Here is a 21,541-nt window from a genome sequence, read left to right as displayed (position 1 = left end):
TACTTGACCACTGGTAATATCTAATGTACACTTTGGCAAAACTTGTTCAAAGTTTACAATAAAAAAATACGTAGTGTTTAAGTCTAATTGTATATTTTTAGTCAAATTGACTGAAAATATTTTCTCTACAAAAACAGAGAAATATACATGTCAATTGTATTTGATAAAACTATCAGAAATTTCACCGCGATTAGATCACCAGCTGGCACTAAAGAAGTTTTTAAGATCATTCCAAACAGGTAGATCTAGAACGTTGTTTTTCTCTTCTTGAGTTGAATGCTAAACCAAAACACTGTCTTTTCTGATTTAGAACTGAAGTATCTGGTTTATCCATCCTCGGAACTCAGATATTCTGGTATAGACACCTGGTTGGTTTGGCTCTGCACAGCCGATACCCCAGGAGATGACCCCCGCCAGCAGCCATCGCTTGTCTGGGCGTTGGATCACCATGGGCCCCCCTGAGTCTCCCTAGAACATCGTAGAAACTTTCATGTCAAATGCATCAACACAGAAACATTTGTTACAGAGGTCTTATAAACTTATAAATATGTCATCTTTCACCTGAGGACAAACAAAATTTGATTTTTACAGCATATTTTTTGGGATACAAAAATATAATTCTATATTTCTCAAGTTTATTAAATGTATAAAAACCAACAAAAACTAATTAGTTATAAAAACTGATTTAAGGAGGTGAGTCATGGCTCAATTGGTAGTGTGACAGATTGAAAAACTAAGGCTGATAAGTGAGGAGGGGTTTGTGTCATGGTACCACCACTTAAAAAATAAAAAAGGTTCATTCTTGTTCCGACTCACTCCTTGTTTTGCTTAGTACGTTCCATGCACCAACCTGAATCACACATGGACAACACAATTGAAGGTTAAAAGAGACTGCCAGCTTCTTAATAAAATATTTTTTTTGTTTGTTTACAGATACTATACAAATAAAAACAATTAATCCACTGTGAATTAAAACCTAAGTGTTGTATACACAATTTAAATTTGGCTCGCTGATGTACTTTGAAATGCTGATGTGATTTGTATTTACCTCACAAGAGTCAAAGCCTCCTTTCTTCCAGCCGGCACAAATGAAAATTTCTGGGATATGTTCGATGTATCCTGCAGCTCTATACATTGTCTCACAGACAGTGTTGTTGATCACAGGCACAGACACTTCTTGAAGAACACTAGGAAGGGGTCCATCTGAAATAGGTACATCAATGTTTGTGTGAAAACAGTATATTGTAAAATTTCACGGCAGTAGTAGAGGTTGTCTTGATTTTTACTTTATTTTACATATTCAATTTAAAACCAGTGTGATGTTTGATTTTTTGGTCAATACTTTTCAAGACTGCAATAAACAATTGTTTTTCTTTTCTCATAAAACCTCTTCCTCTTTTTCCTCCTCAATATTCCTCTTTTCTCTCTTCACCTCTCCTCTAAAGTCACCCAGGGCCGTATTTAGGATCTATGAGGTCCCCGGCAACTGATGTGTCCAGCATTAGGGAAATACGGCCCTGAAGTCACCCTATGGTTTTATATCACTTGCTGATTGTTCAAGGGACTAGCTTAGTAACAGGGTTTTGTAATAAATGTCTCAAGCCTTAATAAGGTGGTCATACTGTTAACTGTTACAGTATGATACTGTACAGTATGATACACGGTCATACTGTGTTGTGCGCAGGATATGTTGCCAAAAATCTTTAACTTACAAAATATACTAAACAAATCTTAATTTTCATCAACTGAATTTGCTACCAAATGAAACAATACATAAAATCAGGAAATACCTTCATAAAGTCTTCCCCATCCTGTGACATATGCGGTAGATCCTACGAAATTAGTGTCATCTTGTGGGACGCAGACCGGGATAATGTTGGGTTGGAAGGTGACTGGTTCGTAGAAACGCAGGAGAGCAAGATCATACTCGAAGGTCCTTGGGTCAAACTGAGGGTGAGACGCAACTATCTGGACTCTGCGCTCCTGATAACCATAAGGTTCATCTTCCTGCGATAGATCGTGCTCTCCAAGTCGAAGAAGAAGATCGCTCGGGGCAACGCTGTAAAGGTTTGTTTAAGTCTACTGATAAAAATATTGAACTTTAAATACTAGGGTAGACATTCCTTTCTTATGAACAAGCTGTAGCCAATATACTGTATATTGTTAGAATAGTACATGGTGAAATGAAACACTAACAGACTGGGCTAATGTCAAAATTCTTTTTCCTCTCTACAGAAAATTGTTTTCTAAACTATTTTCTCTAATAGTCAAAATAATTTTGAATGTTTTTTGCATTGATAATAGTATGGTTATTTAACATTAGGTGTAGTAACAATTTGTTTATTTCATTATGAGTCAAATCTAGATGATAAAGTTTATTTTTAACTTATCACAGCACCATTTAGTTAATATAATGGTAGATGTTTTTAAAAAGGATATATAAATTTTTAAATATTAAAAAAATATATTAAGACTGTTAACAATTAAATTAACACCCATTCAACATTTGAAACTTCATTCTTTTACTGTCCGTAAACCATTGTATCATAGTCAAAATGTTGTTTTACATATCCATGAAGATGGTTTGTATAAATATAGGTTTTACACAAGTTTCTCAAGAATTCAAGTTTCATCCTGGTTGTGTGTATTTATCACTCTACGCTATAAAAAGCAAAATGCAAGATGATTTTTAATTTTCACTGAAATAGGATGAAAAAGAATAAACTTCAACATTTCACGATTTTAAGGTGATTTGTAATATAAAATTATATATCCTATGCCAGGTTGACTTGTCCAAAGGTTATAATTTTAGAGATGTTTATTTTATTACATTGGGTAGTTGTATTCATATAAACCTACTTTTTAAGGTAACTTTCAGCAATTGCATTGTGACACTAGTCAACTTTACTGCATTGTTCAATCTGAAATAAGAATGATTATTCACCATTCATCGGTCATTTTACTCACTTTTCCACACAATGAGCGGCTGTGATGGCCCAGTTTTCATTCAAAAGAGCTGCTCCACATTTATGTAAGTAGGTGGAAGTTCTCCATTGGCGCAGTGAAATCTAAAAATACACAATTACGATTATTTTTATAGATAAAATACCACATCACAGCAAACCTGCAGACCAAGCAAATTTCCGTTTTCCTGATTTTATTTTCACTTAAATCTAGTTGAATAACATAAGGTTTAATGAGTACCATAAATATCATGCAGGTTTGCTGCTGCAGGGAGGTTAATAAAGTGTGTTTTTTTTTGTAAAATATTAGTAGCTTAGTATAAAATAAATTAATTTGTCAAGTTTGATAAAAAATTGCATGCATAAGCAATGAAAACTTCAACAGTTTACTTATTCTTCATAAGAATAACTTAGGAAATTTAAGTTTACAATTTTTTTGAATTTTCACCGTAATTAACCATACAAAACACCTCAAAATAGGCTACTAAATTATTTGTTTTTTTAAGCTAGAATATAGTTTGGATAGAAATTGGGAAATTTCATGTTTCGAGGGTTGGAAATGGGGAAAACAAATTTTTATTGCATAAAACCCCGTTACCATGGTATGATCATGCTGGTTCACGAACTCATTCAAGTTTATCTCACCCTTCACCTTCAAGCCAAATTTCATCAAGATCAAAATCGGAAAAAAATTTAAATTCTGTTAACAAGATGACTGCAACACTCCCAAATATAACTTTCATAAGAAAAATGCTGTAGCATTCAGATTAATCTAGGGATTTGTAAAAAAATATCTAATCGTAATAAAAAATATTGCTACAGCTCTCCAGTCAAAACCAATTATTTTTTCGGTATTGTAAACAAAACCTGAACCAGTTTCGTAAGATGAGGTTGTATTGGTAAAATAAATAATTACCTGCCAAGGCCATTTGCCGAATGAAGCCTTATCTCCGCCCACGATCCTTGATTGAGGGAAGAGTCGTCGACCGCAGACTGCAAGCAGAAACAAAGTGTTAAAAGTGACCATGGCCATGACAATAACGTCACCGCGGCCGCGCACCGGTCAGTCGGAGGCAGCGACTGGTCTCATGGCATGCGCGGAGGGCCGGCGCGGCGCGGCGCACGTGCGATGCCTGGGTACTCACTCCGCATTCCTACATCTTCTCACGCTCCGATTGTCCACGTGCTTTATTTGGGGTTCGGCCGATTATTGGTCCTTTTATCACAGAGAATTTATAACTGTTAGTCTTTTTTTTTACGATATGTTATATCTTCACTGTTAAACTCCAATAACGTCATTGCAATACGGTACTTCGTTTGTTATTCTTGTTTTCACCAAATGTTAAAGAATATTGAATTCTTCAGTTGTAATATGTTTTTAACTTTTTAGTAAAATCTTGATCATATCTTAAATTTTGTCAATTATAACGCTCTTTCGATTATTTTCCTTTTAGCACAGAGATGTTTTTAATTGTGCGTGTGTCTTTTAGACTCTTATACCTTTATTGCTATATTGTTTGTACGAAATATTTATGAATGTTGCTTATATGTATAATTATTTATTCGTCTTCGTTACAACATGTTTACTACAAACCAAGAAAACGTTTTTGTTAAACGAGCGTTTTTCAAAGTAATTATACAGAAATCCGGAAATGATCAAAACAAGTAGTATGTTAAAAGTATGATAAGACCATCGATTTATGGATCTATCATCCAAAATGATGATGATGATGAACATTTCCTTGGCCATTAAAATTGTTTATATACTGTATTGTAATTTTAACATACAAAATGTGATAAAATAAAGATTGATAAGTTAGCTTAGGAATAGGTCTCGTTCAATAAATTTAATTTTTGAGGACAAAGTTCAATTAGCCTACGTGATATTTTTGTTTCCCATACTGTTTCAAAGTGTTTATTCTTTGAATCCACACCTTTTATTTATCATCCACACCTTCTTCCCTCTGAGATGTGTTTGTATAAATATTCTGTTTCATTCCATCAAAATCCATCATCCTTATTATTATTTTCTATAGTGAGAAAATAATTTTATAGTGCCTAAATACGGAGTTTTTACAACTAAATAAATAGCTGCGGTTTAGTATACCATTGAATTACATATTCATTTCTTTAAACAAAGAAGATTTAAGACTGTACAAAACAAATGTTCAAACAATAGTTGACCTCACAAATGCTCACGACTCGCGAGTGAATACAACTGTTCTAGATTTTCTCGGCAATTAATCCTACAAAAGCTTATTGTTTACAGTAATTGCAGTAAAAAAATACCTGCCAAAACATCAAGGCCGAAACAATAAAGTCGGCACAAAGCTCATAACAATAATCGGCCAGCAATGGCATTATTATTACCGCAACAAACGTGTTATGGTGGGAACTCGGCTGTCCTTGAACGCTAAACTCAAGGTCACGGCCCTCTAAACTGCCGCATCTTGGATTGTTGCATCGTGTTTTGAAGAAACATCTCCACCTTCTGCTGTTTGAGCGTTGCATCAATAGCTTTGTTGTTTATTAGGTAGGTACTGACTTAAATCAGCTGGTTGTTTAGTAAGGAACATTTAATCAATCCCAATGAATAATGACAGCTGAGTCCAACCATGACAAATCTGCTGACTTTTATTAGGATCAGGACCGAACGGGCAACCTTCTGATAACCAGCCGATCAGATGAATTAGTTATATTTTGATGGGAGTGTTTTTTTAAGACGAAAACTCAACATCACAAATATTTGTATCATCAGATCAAATTCTATATATTTTTATTTATTATTAGATCAAATTATCATTAGATCAAATAATAAAGCCAGAGCTGAAAACATATTATTCTTTTGCTAGTTCCGATGGACGAAGAACCGACAAGATTAAAAAGTATTAGGCCTAAACGCAAACTCATTGTAAGTAAAATGTCTCTTTGTAAAAGGTTTATTTTGAGTGTGAGATCTGTAAATTAATGGAAATATAAAAACAATTAGTAAATTCTACCTTTCCATCAACAATTCAAACGAAAATGTACGAACTGATGATAATTGTAAAATGAAAACTTACCATCTAGATAGTCGGACATGTTGACGTTTTCTGTGTTGATTTCGTTGTGGAGGACCTCTGTTGTGACTTCCGGAAGGGAGGAGGCTGAGACGTTGGACGAGGGAATTGAGGAAGTGGAGGAAGTGGAGGTAGTGGAGGTTTCGTTGAACTTGGCAACTGGAGTTGTCGCGGAAGAGATCGCAGATGTCACTTCAAGGGTTGTTGCCTCAGTCTGGTTTTGAGGTTGGGGAGTCGTAGAAGACGTTGGGGAAGTAGAAGCAACACTAGACACTGGCCCTGGTTTCGCTGCATCTGGAATATATATATATATGTTTTATGAACAAATCATTTTTTCACCTTTGGTGATAGAAGCATTCAAGAAGAATATAAACTGTGGGAGTATCCTCAGTTAGTCAGGTATTGTTTTTCTTGTGTTTTACTCCTTTCAGACAACGCACTCACAATGGTTTCAAGATGGTTTATAGTGCGAAATTGCAGGTCTCGTTGAGAACTCGTAAAGGTTGCTTCTCGTGAATTTGAAAAACAATAAACGATGAAGCTTACTTTGAGTTATTGATTTCGCATGATCAGCGTACATCAAATTCCTTGTACCAGATTTCATTGCCGAACTTTGTGTTTCCTCCAAGAATGATGGAGCTGAATTTGTCAAACAGGCTTCTCCAACAAATGAAACCCAAGATTAGAATGCCTTACTACAGCTAGTGAACACAGAGATCAGACATTCTGGATGTGGGAGTCTTCATGATGTTCTGTTTACTTAAATTGTCATGTGTCGCGAACTTAGTTTGTATACAGGGTGAATTTTAAATGAGTTCCCCCCCTACTTTTTTCTACATTTCTTAAGATATCATCTCCGGACCACGTCATATCATTGTTGAGTAGTAAGTACATCATTTTGACTGGGTATACATTTTTGGCCGCCATCTTGGATCCGCCATATTGGATACAAAGTTTTTTTTTCAAATGTAAAGGTAGGGTTATGACCCATTATTTCAAACTATAATTTTATGCTAAATACAATGCCGCAATTAGTTTTTAAAAACCTTGATCCGTTCTAAACTTATGAGGAATTTTTATAACCTAATTTTTAGCCCATTTTAACATTGTGCATTAACAAACTAAAACCAACATCTCAAAATAGTGCTAGATAAAGATAAGTATAGACCACCATTCATTGTCGACATATTTTCACTTGGTTATGACGGATGTAGTTTTTTCAGCCGCCATCTTGGATCCGCCATTTTGAAATGTGATCAATTAATTTAAATATGAAGGTAGTGTTGTGACCCATCATTTTGAGCTACTTTTTTATGCTGGACTCAATGCCGCAATCCGTTTTTGGTTATCAAGCTTTCTTGATGAAATATTAAAATACTCTTATTTAAAATTTCAATATTTCAAAATCCAAAGATGCAAATGAAAAGCGGATTGTGGCATTGAGTTCAGCATAAAAAGTTAGATCAAAATGATGGGTCACAACACCACCTTCATATTTAAATTAATTGATCACATTTTAAAATCGCGGATCCAAGATGGCGGCTGAAAAAACTACATCCCTCATAACCAAGTGAAAATAAGTCGACAATAAATGGTGGTGTATCTTTATCTAGCACTATTTTGAGATTATGGTCTTAGTTTGTAAATGCACAATGTTAAAATGCGGTAAAAATAAAGTTATAAAAAGTCCTCATAACTTTAGAACGGATCAAGATTTTTAAAAACTAATTGCGGCATTGTAATCAGCGTACAATTCTAGTTGGAAATAATGGGTCACAACCCTACCTTTGCATTTGAAAAAAAACTTTGTATCCAATATGGCGGATCCAAGATGGCGGCCAAAAATGTATACCCAGTCAAAATGATGTACTTACTACTCAACAATAATCTGACGTGGTCCGGAGATGATATCTTAAGAAATGTAGAAAAAAGTAGGGGGGAACTCATTTAAAATTCACCATAGCTTTAATAGAGCTTCATTTATTCATCGTGTGTTAGCAAGCAACCTAATTTCAAGATGATTCTTGAACTTGTTTAACGGTAAAGCAAACCTTCTTTTCCAATGTCTTTACATATTACGTATAATGTAAATGATAAACTATTCCAAAAGTGACGTTAATTACAAAATAAAATGCTAATTGCTATTTAGATATTTATCTTGATTTGTTTGATGCAACTGTTATAAATTGTGAGTGTTATAACTACTTGCTGATAGCAGTTTAGAAACATTTATACTAGAAGGTTTTATGAACCTTTCATTGATTTACGTACTTTCAACATATATCAACCACATATCTGTAGGTTGCAACATAATTATACATCAGGATTTCCCAACCTAACTTTAGGAAAATTTGGCTGCTAAAACTGACAAGCACCAATTAGGCATGATCTGATCCAACTACCTATTTTTAGAGTCTTGTTGCAACGAAGGCCTGAAGCAGTAGACAATTTAAACTTGTTTTCATAATTGTAAAATCAATGAAGGGCTATAGGTGTTCAGATTCTTTAGGTGAAGGAATGCATATGTAAATTAAGATCACACTCATACCTGTAGCAGAAGATGGAGTAGAGACAGAAACTTGTACCCAAGTTGGCGAGGATTGCGTAGTCTCTGTAAAAGTTGTCGTTGGCTTCGTTTCATCTGAAATCGTAAAACGTCATATCAACCATCGAGGAATTATACTTTCTCTGATTTTATTTGCCAATTGATTGAGCGGATTACAAAATTGTAATGTACCACATGCAAAAACGGAATATATGTTTTGTTATAGTTTCTTTGCCCATAGTAATCATAACATAATTTTTTAATGCAAGAGGATTTTATCATCTATGTTAGGATAGCTATTTCGCATTTGATCAACGGGATAGCTTTTGGAATACAGGCGCTAAAATAACTACTTTGAGCCTTCTAAATCAGCTCTAATTCATTTCCTTTCAACCACAGAGAAGTGGTAACTTAATTAATTGTCTACATTGTATCCGTTGCAGAGCAATCATTAAACCCAAAATGCAATACTGTACTTTATACCATCGATGTAACTCATGCATTGTAACTTATACAATCGATCTATTTGAAATCTTACAATAACGACTCACTTTTGACGGGAGTGGAGCTCGGCGTGGAGGCTGGTTTGGGAAGGGGAGGCACAGGCACTTCGTCAACGGTGGTCCAAGTGACCAATAGTGGTGAGGCGGTGGTTGGACCGATCACGTTGGAGGATTCCTCTTCGTGTTCCAATGACACGTTGGTCGGTGTCTCTGATGCGGGCTTCGGTACAACCTCGTTGCTGATGACCGTCACCTCGGAGGTCGGTCTCTGTGTCGTGGCGGTCACCACCGGCAACTTGACGTAGTTAGGGTCCGTCGTCGACGCCGTCACCAATGGTACTGGTCTTGTTGGTTTTGTCGGAGGTCTCGCCGACGAAGGCTTTGGTTTGTTCGTAGGTTTCGACGATGGCTTTGACGTCGACAGCGACGGTTTTTGTGTGGCTATGTAAGGCTTTGAGGATGTCGAGATTGTCGGTCTTTTTGTAGGTGACGGTTTTGACGGCTTGGTGGCAGTTCCGTTGACGGGTTTCGTCGGTCCAGGTTTTGCATAAGTTGTCGCATTAGAGGGTTTTGGTTTTGACGATACCGAGGGTTTGCTGGACGGTCTCGACGTTGGCTTTGAAGAAGAGGGTTTTGAAGGGGGTTTTGAAGAGGGTTTTGACGGTGGCGGCTTGGAAGAGGTCGTGTTAGTGGAGGGTTTAGAGGATGATGAGGGTTTGGAGGTCAAGGAGGGTTTTCCAGTACTCGGTGGCTTTAGCGACGGTCGACTGGAAGGTTTCGGTTTGGCCGTGTTGGCCGTGTACGGTTTGCTGGATGTGAACGGTTTCGTTGTGTACGCTGAGGTGACACTTACTGGTGGTTTCGTCGTCGGTTTCTTTGCGGGTTTTGGTGTCGTAGATTCTGGTTTATTTCTAGGCGTTGTCGTTGACTGAACGGCCGGTTTTGCCGTAGTATTTTTTACGTTGTGCACGGATTGGTAGGTGGAAATATGGTAGCTTTCCGTGGACAAAGTGGGGAATTCTTCTGCGATATGATTGTTATCTATGGGCTCGGCGACTATATCGTTCTGCTCGGCGAGTTTGCAGCAGCTGCCGAAGTAGAAGCGGTCGATGCACGTTCCGAGGTGAGTGCCATTGGCCTTGGCGCAGGAAAAGGCGAACATGCAGACTCCAGTCTCGCCGGTCCTGCGACTCAGACAGGGGAGGTGGCGGATGTTCCGACCAAATCCTGCAACACAACAGACTATGATCAAACACTGAACATTATCAAACCATGCCAACATGACAAAAGAACACAAACAGATTATGATCAAATGCTGAGCATAATCAAACAACATCAACTTGGTAACACAACACAAACAGACTATGTCATATTATGAACAGTGTTACCATGTCAGGACAATCAAACAAAATTTAACCCTATTTCACATAGATAAATGTAGGAAAATCAAATTTCTCTGATAACTTTCATCCACATTGCAATTGTAAATGGGACCCATGAAAATATTATTTTGTATTGTAGCTAAATAATAATTATTTTGTTAGAAACATAATCAAATTTACATCATAAGTCTAAGAGACGAAACTTCCTCTTTGGATTTATTATTATTATTTAGTGAAATATCGCACTTAGCATAAATCTAAATTTGATATACTTCAAAATAGTTCGACATGCCTATTAACCACAGGATAAAGGAAATATGCAAGATATCGGAATTAAATAAATGCAATGTTGTTTTCCAAGTTGGACTGTCACAAGCAACTCAGTTCCTAAGCGCACAGTATTATAAAATATGGTTATTATCTGAGAATAAATATTTTGTTGTTCAAACGAGAAGATTTGTTTGAATACTAGTTTAAAAACTGCTGATACATTTGTGCGGTGAATGTATTGTGTGTTTATCAAATCGTTTTGGCATTAAAGCCATATGACAGTTAACAACGGTAACCGTCCGAATGGACATATTTCGATTTGGTTCATAGAAAACAAGACTACACAATTTCACCTAATAACCCTACGATGATCATTTTGATCAATTGCAACTATTGTCTTTGGAAAAATAAGTGGAGGAATTTCCCAGGCTGTAAGGTGATGCGCCTGTAGGCACGATAGGAGGATAGGACGTAGTTAGGAGGCCGGTTTCACTTGAGTTAACGGTTATACAGTAATCCGACGAAAGAACACTTCTCGCGCAGTCGTGCATAAACTACAGCCCTGGTAGTACAGGTGGCTGGTGGCGCGACCTGCAGGGGCTGATGGGCTGTGACTTGTGGGAGGTGTAAGGTAAAGAGCTTGAACCCAGACCAATTAAAAATCCGTAGATGCGAGTCATGAATTGTAATTCATGTGTCTATGGTATTAGGCAGTCAAGCATTTGGGAACAATTGTAGTAGTTAGAAATGTAGGAACCCAATAAACTCGCAACAATTGCAACTCGTAGGTCTACGAGGTTGGAACTTAAGTGATTTTCAACAAAAAAAATTGTTTCGGCCCAAATAGCTAGGAGCATAAGCATTTGACAACTGCAGTTCTAAATCTGTAGACTTATTACTCTTCAAAACAATTGTTAACTTTGAAAACTGTTTCGGCCTCTCCTGGTAACCACTGGTATTATTAACCAAAAATGTATTGTGATGGACGAACCGTCAAATTTACCTTAAAGTAAAGGTAGTCGACTTTTGGAAGAACATGTAACATGCAACATCAAAACTCGCCCCAGATTCTACAATGGTAGGAGACTCCTGCTTGCTAATTCAAGTCCGACACAAGGTTTAAATCAATTATTGACACAATTCAACAACTGTAGGGGTTATGCTATTTGTTTATACATCTTTTACCATATAGTTTTGATAATAATCACACAAAAACAGGTATTTAATAGCAACATGTAGTTTTACTAAGCCGAAAACAATAATTGAATTAAAATTTAATGAACATTTTTTGTTTTAATATGTAGAAATGTCGAAAAAAGGCAATTGACGTGAGATACACAATATGACACTATGACAAACACGCACATTTTAATCACACCACGATGATCATTTGATCAATTGAAACTATTGTCTTTGGAAAAATAAGTGGAGGAATTTCCCAGACAGGAAAATGTACGCGCAGTGTACAGCTGATGTATACGACTCCAGCTGATTTTTAGCCCTAGCGAGAAAAAGAGTGAATTCAGACCCGCAATGCATGTATTAAATAGCCTACATCTGTTTTCGCTGCATAGTGACAAAAAATTCCAAGACAATATTTTTGCTCCTTTGAAGAAATTATGAAAAATTTATTTTTCTTCCTGTACTTAGAATCTCAGCTATATATTATGTACCCATCGCAAGTTTAGAATAATCTGATGTCTCAGAATTACGTTATAGTTTAAATTTAGAATCTTTAAAAAAATTTGATATATACTGTATGTATTCAATACTTTTACCTACGACCGTTTTTTATCTTGTATTTTAAATTCAGTTCTTAGAACTTAAAAGATTCACTTAACAGTATTGTTTTGTTGCTTAGTACAAGTTTGGACCAATAAGGTTCAAGGATTGAGAGAAAATAAGTAAAATTAACGCTTCGAACATCAACTTATCAGCTGTTACGGCCAATAATTTGATTATAGAATAAGTCAGTGGTTGGGACCAACGTTTGGGACAATGAGTCGTTGCATTATAATCAGTGGCAATGAGAGGTTATAAACGGAAACATAACCTCTCTTAGACGTTAGAAGTAGTGATTGTAGGTAAATAAAAAACGGTTGTAGGAAAATTAGTGTACGCAACTCGCGTGATTATTCGTTAAGACACTCGTATACGTTTTAAATTTTCTACTCGTGTCTTAAGTCTATCGTACAATGCTAACTTTTACAAAATTTTGGTTTATTTTCTGAATCATAAATTTGTATGTGTGATGACGATGTAGGCTATTGGAGATCAAAACGGCTGAATAAACTACTTTAATACATTCTGTAATGACTTTTAGATTGTATGAGGGGTTATGATTTGGATTGTTTGATCTAGATTTAGCTGCCTTTATGAAACTCACCCTTCAAATTTGATGACATTCACCTCCACCATGGATTTTCAAACTATTTAAAGCCTCTCAAAATATTGTTTTAAAAGAACTGTCGAATAGTTATGTACAAATGTTACTACTTTAAGTTTTAATAAAAAAAAAATATAATAAATAGGCCTAGGTTTCGTAATTTCTTTTTATTCTTGCATATGTTAATTCAATTTTATAGATACACTTAATGTACACGCTTAAAATGTTGATTTCAACAATAATTCAATTGAAAGTTATGTTTTTGGAAAAGTGATTACTTAGAAACAATCATCGTAGAAAAGAAAATTACAGACTCGCTTACAAACTTGGTTCTCAAATGACGAATATTCCAAAAAATCCACGTAAGGGTTGTGTTTAAATTAAATCCTAAATCATATTATTTTTGTCATGGTTTTCATTTTTTTAATACTGGAATTTAAAAACAAAAGGCCTTCAAAACTACTTAACATTTTTGTTTTGTAAATAAATTGGGAAGTAAAATTGCAGATACAGTATGTAATTATCTGGCCAATTGGGTGAAATTTAAATGTTAAGAGCCAAGTAAATGGGCATGCAGTTTAAATGCCCTGTAATTTAAATGCGCAAAATGTAGGGAAATAATATAGACTGCGAGCAGCATCGTCAAGTAGTAAGCTGCCACAACCTTGACCCAAACTGGAATAACGGGACTGGTTGCCGATCCTGCTACATATACCTACATGTTTTCTGAAGGGAATTTTTTCGTGATTTTCCAGTTGGAAATGACAAAGGGTGCATTGAATGAGTGTGGATTTTAAAACCTGTATCAATGTTGAATTATATTGATGACCGCGTAATGTTATGCCTTGATGCGAAATCAGACTTGGTCAATTTCCATCGATTTTTTAGAGGAAACAAAGTTAAACACATATACCCCCGTCACAGCAAACCTGCAGACTTAGTAAATTTCCATTTACTAGATTCCCACTAAAAAATTCCCTTAAAATTGTCAGAATGTTTCGTATTTCAATAGCATTAATTTGAGTGAGGATTTGCTGCTGCAGGAAATGTAATGAGTTGTTTTTTAAATAAAAAAAAAATAAATGTGTTTAAGCACAGTATGAAATAAACAAAATTGCCAAATTGCATTAAAATACATCCACAAACAAGCAAGCTACAACAGTTTATTTATTCTCAATAAGAATAACGTTGGGATTTTTCATTAAAACTTTTTTTAAATTTTCTCCACAAACATTAGGCATACAATGACGCTTAAATGTATTAATTGATTCCTTTTTTAAGCTCTAAAAACTGTTTGAAAAGAAATTTTGAGATTTTACTGTCTGTTTTTAGGGTCAAAAATGAAAAACCCCAATTTTTAACCCATTAAACCACCCATAAACCCCCATTCCCATAGTCCGATCATGCTGGTTCATGAACTTGTTCAAATAGACGAAGGTTTACACGTTTTTACTAAATTTCATCAAAATCTGATCATTTTATGCTCAAATTTATTGCGTTAACGAACATATATATGGTACATAAATAATATATCTGAATGGATGGTGTTTTTTTGGCCTCTGGGGCCTCAAAAACGAACAAGTAAATCGGTTCCAGGTCCAGGTCTTAAGATGAGACTTACGGTAATAGCTTATCCCATATATAAGAAATTCGCTAAAACGACTCCACTGAACAGAAGTTTAATTATTTTACCACATACGAGTAGCACAGCACTTCGGTGTTGCTGTTATACAGTAAAAAAATCTAAAAAATTACGACTTCCTCTACGGAGTCGGTTTTTATTTTATCGTCTTTAACAAGATGTAAATCATATAAGTTTACTCTCGCGTTAAGAAATCAAATTTCATGAATATTGACATGAATGTGCAGTGGAATTTCAAAACCTTAGTCTCACTGGAGGCCCTTTAATTCAATGTTATTTGATACATTGAGGATTTGAGAATACATAATATAACTCACCCTATAGATTATAGCAGATTTTTAAATTGATGGAGGTATTAAGATGACATTCCAGATGAATGTTTAAGCAAACATTCAAGAAACTGGCTGTCTGGCTACAAACCATTAAGTAGTGCATTAAGTAGTCCAGTGGAGCTTCTAACATTTGACAAATCTACATTAGGTTGCTAAGAAGTTGTTAGTTTTAAACTAATTTAAGTTACATATCAACAATATTAACCTACACGAAGGTACAAGACCATAAATTTGCAATTCAAAGAAACGACATTTCAAATAAACCACCGATCACATCCTTTTATAAAGTTGAAAAATAGTTAAATGCAGAATCTATATCTTCCCTACAAATTTGACTGCCTAAATCGCATACGAAGTACTGTAAATTGCGCCCGACAACTTAACACCTGGGATGATAGTTTAAAGTTAGGCTTAAACTAGATTTATTTAATTAAAATCGTTTGGGAATAAAGACTTTATAAAAATGTTATGTTACCCAAATCAAGTTTGCTGTATTTGTTTCTCTGTGTTAAAACGTATTTTTGAGTTAACCACCTTAAACCTGTAAATACATATACGCATATTTTTTACATAAAGTGTAGACTCAAATAATATTGGGAGTCTTAAATAAAAGCCAATCCAATAAAATTGATAAATATACTATAACCCAACATTTTTAATGACAGGAAATCGTTTAAATTGTCTGGGATTGTTCGTACCAACGAACGGTTCGTAATAAACAAACTAACCCGTAAAGAAATTATAGTCTTTCTCACGATCCGAAAGGTAAAAAAACTACAAGTACCCATAAGTGGAAGATCTCCTTTAGATATAACTGGGACAATGTCGTGCTTGTCGAGTAAATTAAAATGCATTGAAATATAATGCAAGCAAGTGAAGACGGCATGGAGCATGAACGGCGTGACAGGCAAATGACCAAACCGCTAGACGACAGGCGCGGCGGGGCGCTGGCCAGAACATGTCTTCTCAACTACAGGAGCTACTGCCCTACTGCCCGCAGCTCCACCTTTCTCACACAACCACCACAACAACCAACACACCTCCACAACAACCACCACACTCACACAACCACCACAACAACCAACACAACAGCCAACACAGCAACCAACTACAGCAACCACCACAAAAACCAACACAACAACCAACACCCAACACAGAAACGAACATATTAACCACCACAACAAACAACACAACAACCATCACAACAACAACCGACACCCAACACAGCAACCACCACAACAACCAAAATAACAAACACCACAACAACCATTACAACAACCAAAACAACAACCACCACAACAACCAACACAGCAACCACCACAACAACCAACACAGTAACCACCTCAACAAACACCACTCGAATAATTTATTTGGTCAAGTTAACAATAATAGTACTAGTACATGTTTTATGTTAGCAAAATACAAAACAAACATATTTTAAAATTAGCATCAGCAGCCATCACTCAATTATATGAAGCTAATATCAGCTACAAATTGTATCGTGCTTTAAGAATCATTATAAAAAAAAGAAATGGTGACCCCTCGATTTAAAGTAATTCCCGCCATGAGCATCAGCAGTCAGTCACCGTCTAACTTGCTACTGCTCTTTCTTCGAGAGAAGAGCCACAGAAAACATACATTATGTATTCTGTGGAAGAGCTGACAACTAAGTTACAACCACAGGTAAGGGGTACCATTAACATATTCAATATCCTGTTTATGGTTACAGCATTATCTAACAAACATTGATTTTACTCATTCATTACTATTACTTAGCCTAAAAACAACTCATTCCTCTTTAGTGACCAAGTAATGCGATTTAATATTTCCTCTGCAGTCGTTTTCATCTTTGGTTAACTTCGTTGTAGTAGCTGATCGGAGCAGTTAAGATTATATAGACTGTTTTTTACAATCATTATTCCGATTATTCTTCCAATTAAGTTACCTTAAAACGGACAGCCACAAAACGTATTCATGTTGAATCTAAGTAAATGGATCAAATAACGATAAAAATTCTCGAACCCTAATGAACAGTTTTGAACAAATATGTCATACATCTTGTTGGATAGAATAATGGGAACAGCCCAAAAAATGAAAGTAAAAGTATAATAAATACCTTTTTGCGAGATTAAATTTGCTTACTGAACTTGTAGTGGGGTACCCCGTGTGTCCTCTTCAATGGCTAACACGGAACTAGCTTCAGAGATAACGTTGGGGTTGACCTTTGATACTAAGGCTGTTTATACAGGTTGGGTGACTAAGGGATTGGGAAATTGTTAAACTTGATTGTCTACATCTTTTGCAAGTAAAACGCCCTCAGCGTCACTTTAAACGCCTTCAACGGATCAATTTCAAGAATATTGTACTGTGTTTTCAAGTAGGATATAAAATTTTAGAGCCCGGTCATATTACTAGTAAATAACGGCATCCAGGCCGCAAGATGTGGCATGACAAGTTCGCCGCCGCCGCGCCGCAGGATACGTGTAACGTCAACCTCCGTCTATATCCTGAACAGTGAACTACGGGGTGGAGGGAGATACTAACACTTGGATAAATGTAATCTTGAACCAGGATATAAGGTACTACAGTAGTATAATATCCTTTTATAGAGTTTATTTTTCATTTTAAATGACAACTCACACATTAAATCAACAGAAATTTCATGATAATGCAGTATCTCGTTGAAATTCTTCTGATTTGTATGTTTTTAATTTGCTTTGGACCTTAAAACCGATACCCTGTGTGTTAAGTTTTTTTTTCCGGAACAGTACTCAAGATTCGGGGAGAAGTGATCTCAGGCAAAATATATATTCTTTAGATTATAGTGGGTAGGTTGATTAACTTCCGCAGTAGAAGGAAAGCCAAGAGAATATTTACCATAAATAGTAAACATGTCTCAGAAAGACAAATAAATAGCCACTTCAGGATTTCATATTTTATGGTTACCTCAATGTAAGGGACAAATACCCGAATTGTATATCACTGTTATTAGTTTTAGCCACTGAACAAATATTTCGAAACTTTGGAAACTATTGAAACTAAGAGACAAAACATACAAAATATATTTTCAAGAATTTTAGTTTTCTCAACATCGCCTTCTTCAACCTTACAATTCCCTAAACAGCCGCAGCTAAGCCAAGGCATTAACAGCTGACATTTTCCCTAAATTGCATGCAATCTCTTGGGGTGATTCTGGAATGGTATTTACCAGATCGCGAAAGGAATACAAGCCATACAAATCGTTGACGTGTGAAAAGCATAACGGTTTAGCGATGTGAGAAGTCGACCATCACGAATCACGAAACGAGTTTAGTCTGGTTTCCCTTACGCTGTATTGGACTGTACTACAGTAATTAGAAACAGATTAACTTTAAAAAATATATAATCTTTGCCTAACCACTAAGGAAGCCAATCTTAATACTGTATTAGTTGAGTTTCAAAAAATCCGAGTGCTTTAAACTATAATTACTGTTATACCTTAATACTCTTGGTTAGCAAAAACCCCGTACTTCATACATAAACTATAGAGTTTATAAGTAAAATAGAAGAAAAACATTTATTTTTTGTAATCTTCCAAATCAACCACAACAATATGAGGAGTCGTCACAAAAACGTACATGCACACGAATACGAGAACATGTTAAACATTTGCCCAAATAAAACTACAAATAAGGAAAATTCAAGATGAACTATAATTATTATACTACACATAATACTCTGACCATATTTTAATTTCCTTTAGTTTGATCGTATTCTTGTTGTTGTGTGTTTGAGCATGTGACCGTGACGACAATTATAACAGCACGGGCGAAGATGATATTTAAAAAAAATTTATATTCATTATGAGAATTTATCTTAAACATAGAAAAATGTGGTCGCCTATAGAAAATACCCCGCTGCAGTAAATCTGCATAGTGGATTTACATTTGCCTGATTGGATTTGGACAAAAATTTGTCTTCAAGATTGACAAATCTATTCCCTATTAAATAATATGAGATTTAATGAGTACTTAGTTTTGCTACTACAGAAAAGGCAACTGGGGGGCATTCCACAAAAAAAATAGGAATTAAAAAAAATATCAAATTTCAGTTATTTACCTAAAAGTGTTCTACAGTTCTTTCTAAACATTTTGATGTATGTACTTTTTATGTAGTGTTATTTTCCAAAATTAGTGCTACACTAACCCCGTTTGCCGAAAGTTGAATATCCCCTCCCCCTTACGGGGGGTTAACCACATTGGTAAAATAGTTTGCATTAAAAGTTTTGTTTTTAGGTACAATTTTAAATAATAACAATAAAAAATTAATATGTAACAGACATTTATTATTTTTGAGGAGTTCCGCCCCAACAGATTTGTGTTTCCTTACGATTCCGGGACGATTACCGAAAGTTTGATTTTTAATATATTCAGGTACGGAAAAAGACATATCTCAAGTTCTGATATACATAATATAATTTTTTTTTGAAGGCGACATTCTACTCTACAAACTGTAGTATTAAATAATCAAAGTTCAGGGGAAAAGATTTTGTGACGAATAAACAAAATATTTCATAATAAATTTGAAAAAAAATATTTAAAATAAAATTTTTATAGAAATATTTGTTGTTAGACAGTTCCCATGCTACAGTTTGTAGATTTACATGTACTCTTTAAATTTAAAAATTAATTACTCATTTATCTTATACCTAACTCCAGATATATCTGTTCCCGTAAACATCTGTTTTTGAAAAAAAAAACACCCAAGTTGGTGGGGGGGGGGGGGTTGTCGAGGGAGGGGAGGGAAATCATCCTAACAAATTACTGTATCTTTAACTATGCTTAATTCTTAAACATTAAAATAAATTAGTTTATTGCAAACAGAAAAATATTCTTTGTCAGGTGGTGCCCCTTATAAAATAAATAAATTTGACAAAGTTGCTCTAAATGTATCCATATACCAGCAACCTACTCAATAGGTTTTTTCTTCTCAGGAAACACATAAGAATTTTTAATTTACGGTTTTTGAATATTTTCCGGCACTATTAAACGTATAAAAACAGTTCAATTATTTGTTTTTATAATATCTACAAAATGGTTTGGAATGAAATTGTAGCATAATTTTAGATGGTCAAAAATGGGGAAGCCTATTTTCATCCCCATAAACCACCAAGTAAACCCCCATTCCCATTGTCAGATAAAACTTGTTCGTGAACTCGTTCGAATAAACGTATATTTTCACGCTTGTACCAAATTTCAAAAATGGGATGATTTTTGCTCGAGTTATCATAATATATAAATTTGAATGAATGTTTTGGCCTCTGGAGACATGAAAACAAAAACTTAAAGTGGTCCCGGGTATAGGTCTTACCATGATACATACGGTAATAGCTTATTCCCTATGAGGTAAATTCGCTAAAACCGGATCATTTGACAGTACTTAAGAATTTAACAGTTTATTTGAGAATTGATGTTTTTGCGAGGAGAAGGGTAACGTAGAAGGGTATTTCCTCCATCTCTCTGACTGTGACGTGCCGGTAGATGAGTAGGATTGCGGTACTGGCAGCACTACTAGGCCGTCCAACAATGGAATGTATGTCACTGGTAGGCGTCATAGCGAGAGAAAGTACCTCAATGTTCCGGGGTCAACTTGACTTCTTGTGACTGTAGGATCCGGATCCTAGGACGCCAAATTATGAAATACTTCACTTTCGCCCGATACAGTCACCACACAGAATATGGATGCACTCTTGGAAGTCGCGAGGGGCTTTCACTTTCTAGGGATGATGTCGAAGAATTCCTCTCTAAGACCGAGTATTGTATTGATATACAGAAGTGATGTAGGCATCCTAACCTTGTCTTTACAGTAGTTAGGTTTAATCATTGACTATTGTATACAAATACTGAAGTAGACATTTCAGCTATAAGGACCAGCTGTCGCCATTTTTTTTATTTAAAAAGAACATAGGTGTGTGAGCCAGTCACAGAATACGCCAATATCTCAAATTCTGTTTTCTACATTATTTGTGGTTGCTGAGATAGTTGATGGATCATAATAGTTGCTATGACTTACAATAAGTCATTCCCAGTTTGACTTCGTAAAAAAGTTTGCGTAATCGAGAGATCAGTAATTTATATCAGCACGATCTGTCGGTGACTCACATCAACTACGACAATTTTGATTTAAAAACTGGCGACAGCTTTAACATGGGGATGGAATGTCTAGTTTTATCAATAGCCAAAGGACCATTTAATATTGGCCAGTTAACTATTCTATCTAATCGTGCAAGTCTATTTCTCTTCCTATTGTACAATCTTCTCGATTGGACGCGGCTCTCAATGTAGGTGACGTTTGAGTGGGCAGGTGTCAACTAAATGTTCATTTCTTATAGCATTTGCTTTAGTCTTTGGTTGTAATAAATGTTTGGCCAGAATTTAATTTTAGTGAATACAATGATAACAAGTACACATTTTGTAGGTT

The 21,541-nt window shown here is 35.4% G+C and overlaps 1 protein-coding gene across 1 annotated transcript in view; it reads right to left on the bottom strand.

Annotated features, from left to right (window-relative positions):
* Window positions 1-267: 267 nt before the first annotated feature.
* Window positions 268-21,541, bottom strand: part of LOC128998129 (serine proteinase stubble) — a 43,341-nt gene continuing 22,067 nt past the window's right edge. The window contains exons 3-10 of the mRNA XM_054424128.1: window positions 9,119-10,297; window positions 8,571-8,663; window positions 6,026-6,316; window positions 3,880-3,956; window positions 2,968-3,068; window positions 1,791-2,059; window positions 1,049-1,203; window positions 268-468 (exon numbers count right to left, since the gene is read on the bottom strand). Of these exons, the coding sequence (XP_054280103.1) occupies window positions 307-468; window positions 1,049-1,203; window positions 1,791-2,059; window positions 2,968-3,068; window positions 3,880-3,956; window positions 6,026-6,316; window positions 8,571-8,663; window positions 9,119-10,297 (2,327 nt within the window). The 3' untranslated portion in view covers window positions 268-306. The remainder of the gene's footprint in view (window positions 469-1,048; window positions 1,204-1,790; window positions 2,060-2,967; window positions 3,069-3,879; window positions 3,957-6,025; window positions 6,317-8,570; window positions 8,664-9,118; window positions 10,298-21,541) is intronic.

The sequence above is a fragment of the Macrosteles quadrilineatus genome, unplaced genomic scaffold (assembly GCF_028750875.1).
Source record: "Macrosteles quadrilineatus isolate MER2022 unplaced genomic scaffold, UCM_ALF_1.0 Scaffold_7__1_contigs__length_78375512, whole genome shotgun sequence".
Lineage (NCBI taxonomy): Eukaryota > Metazoa > Arthropoda > Insecta > Hemiptera > Cicadellidae > Macrosteles > Macrosteles quadrilineatus.
This window is presented reverse-complemented; position numbering and strand designations above follow the sequence as displayed.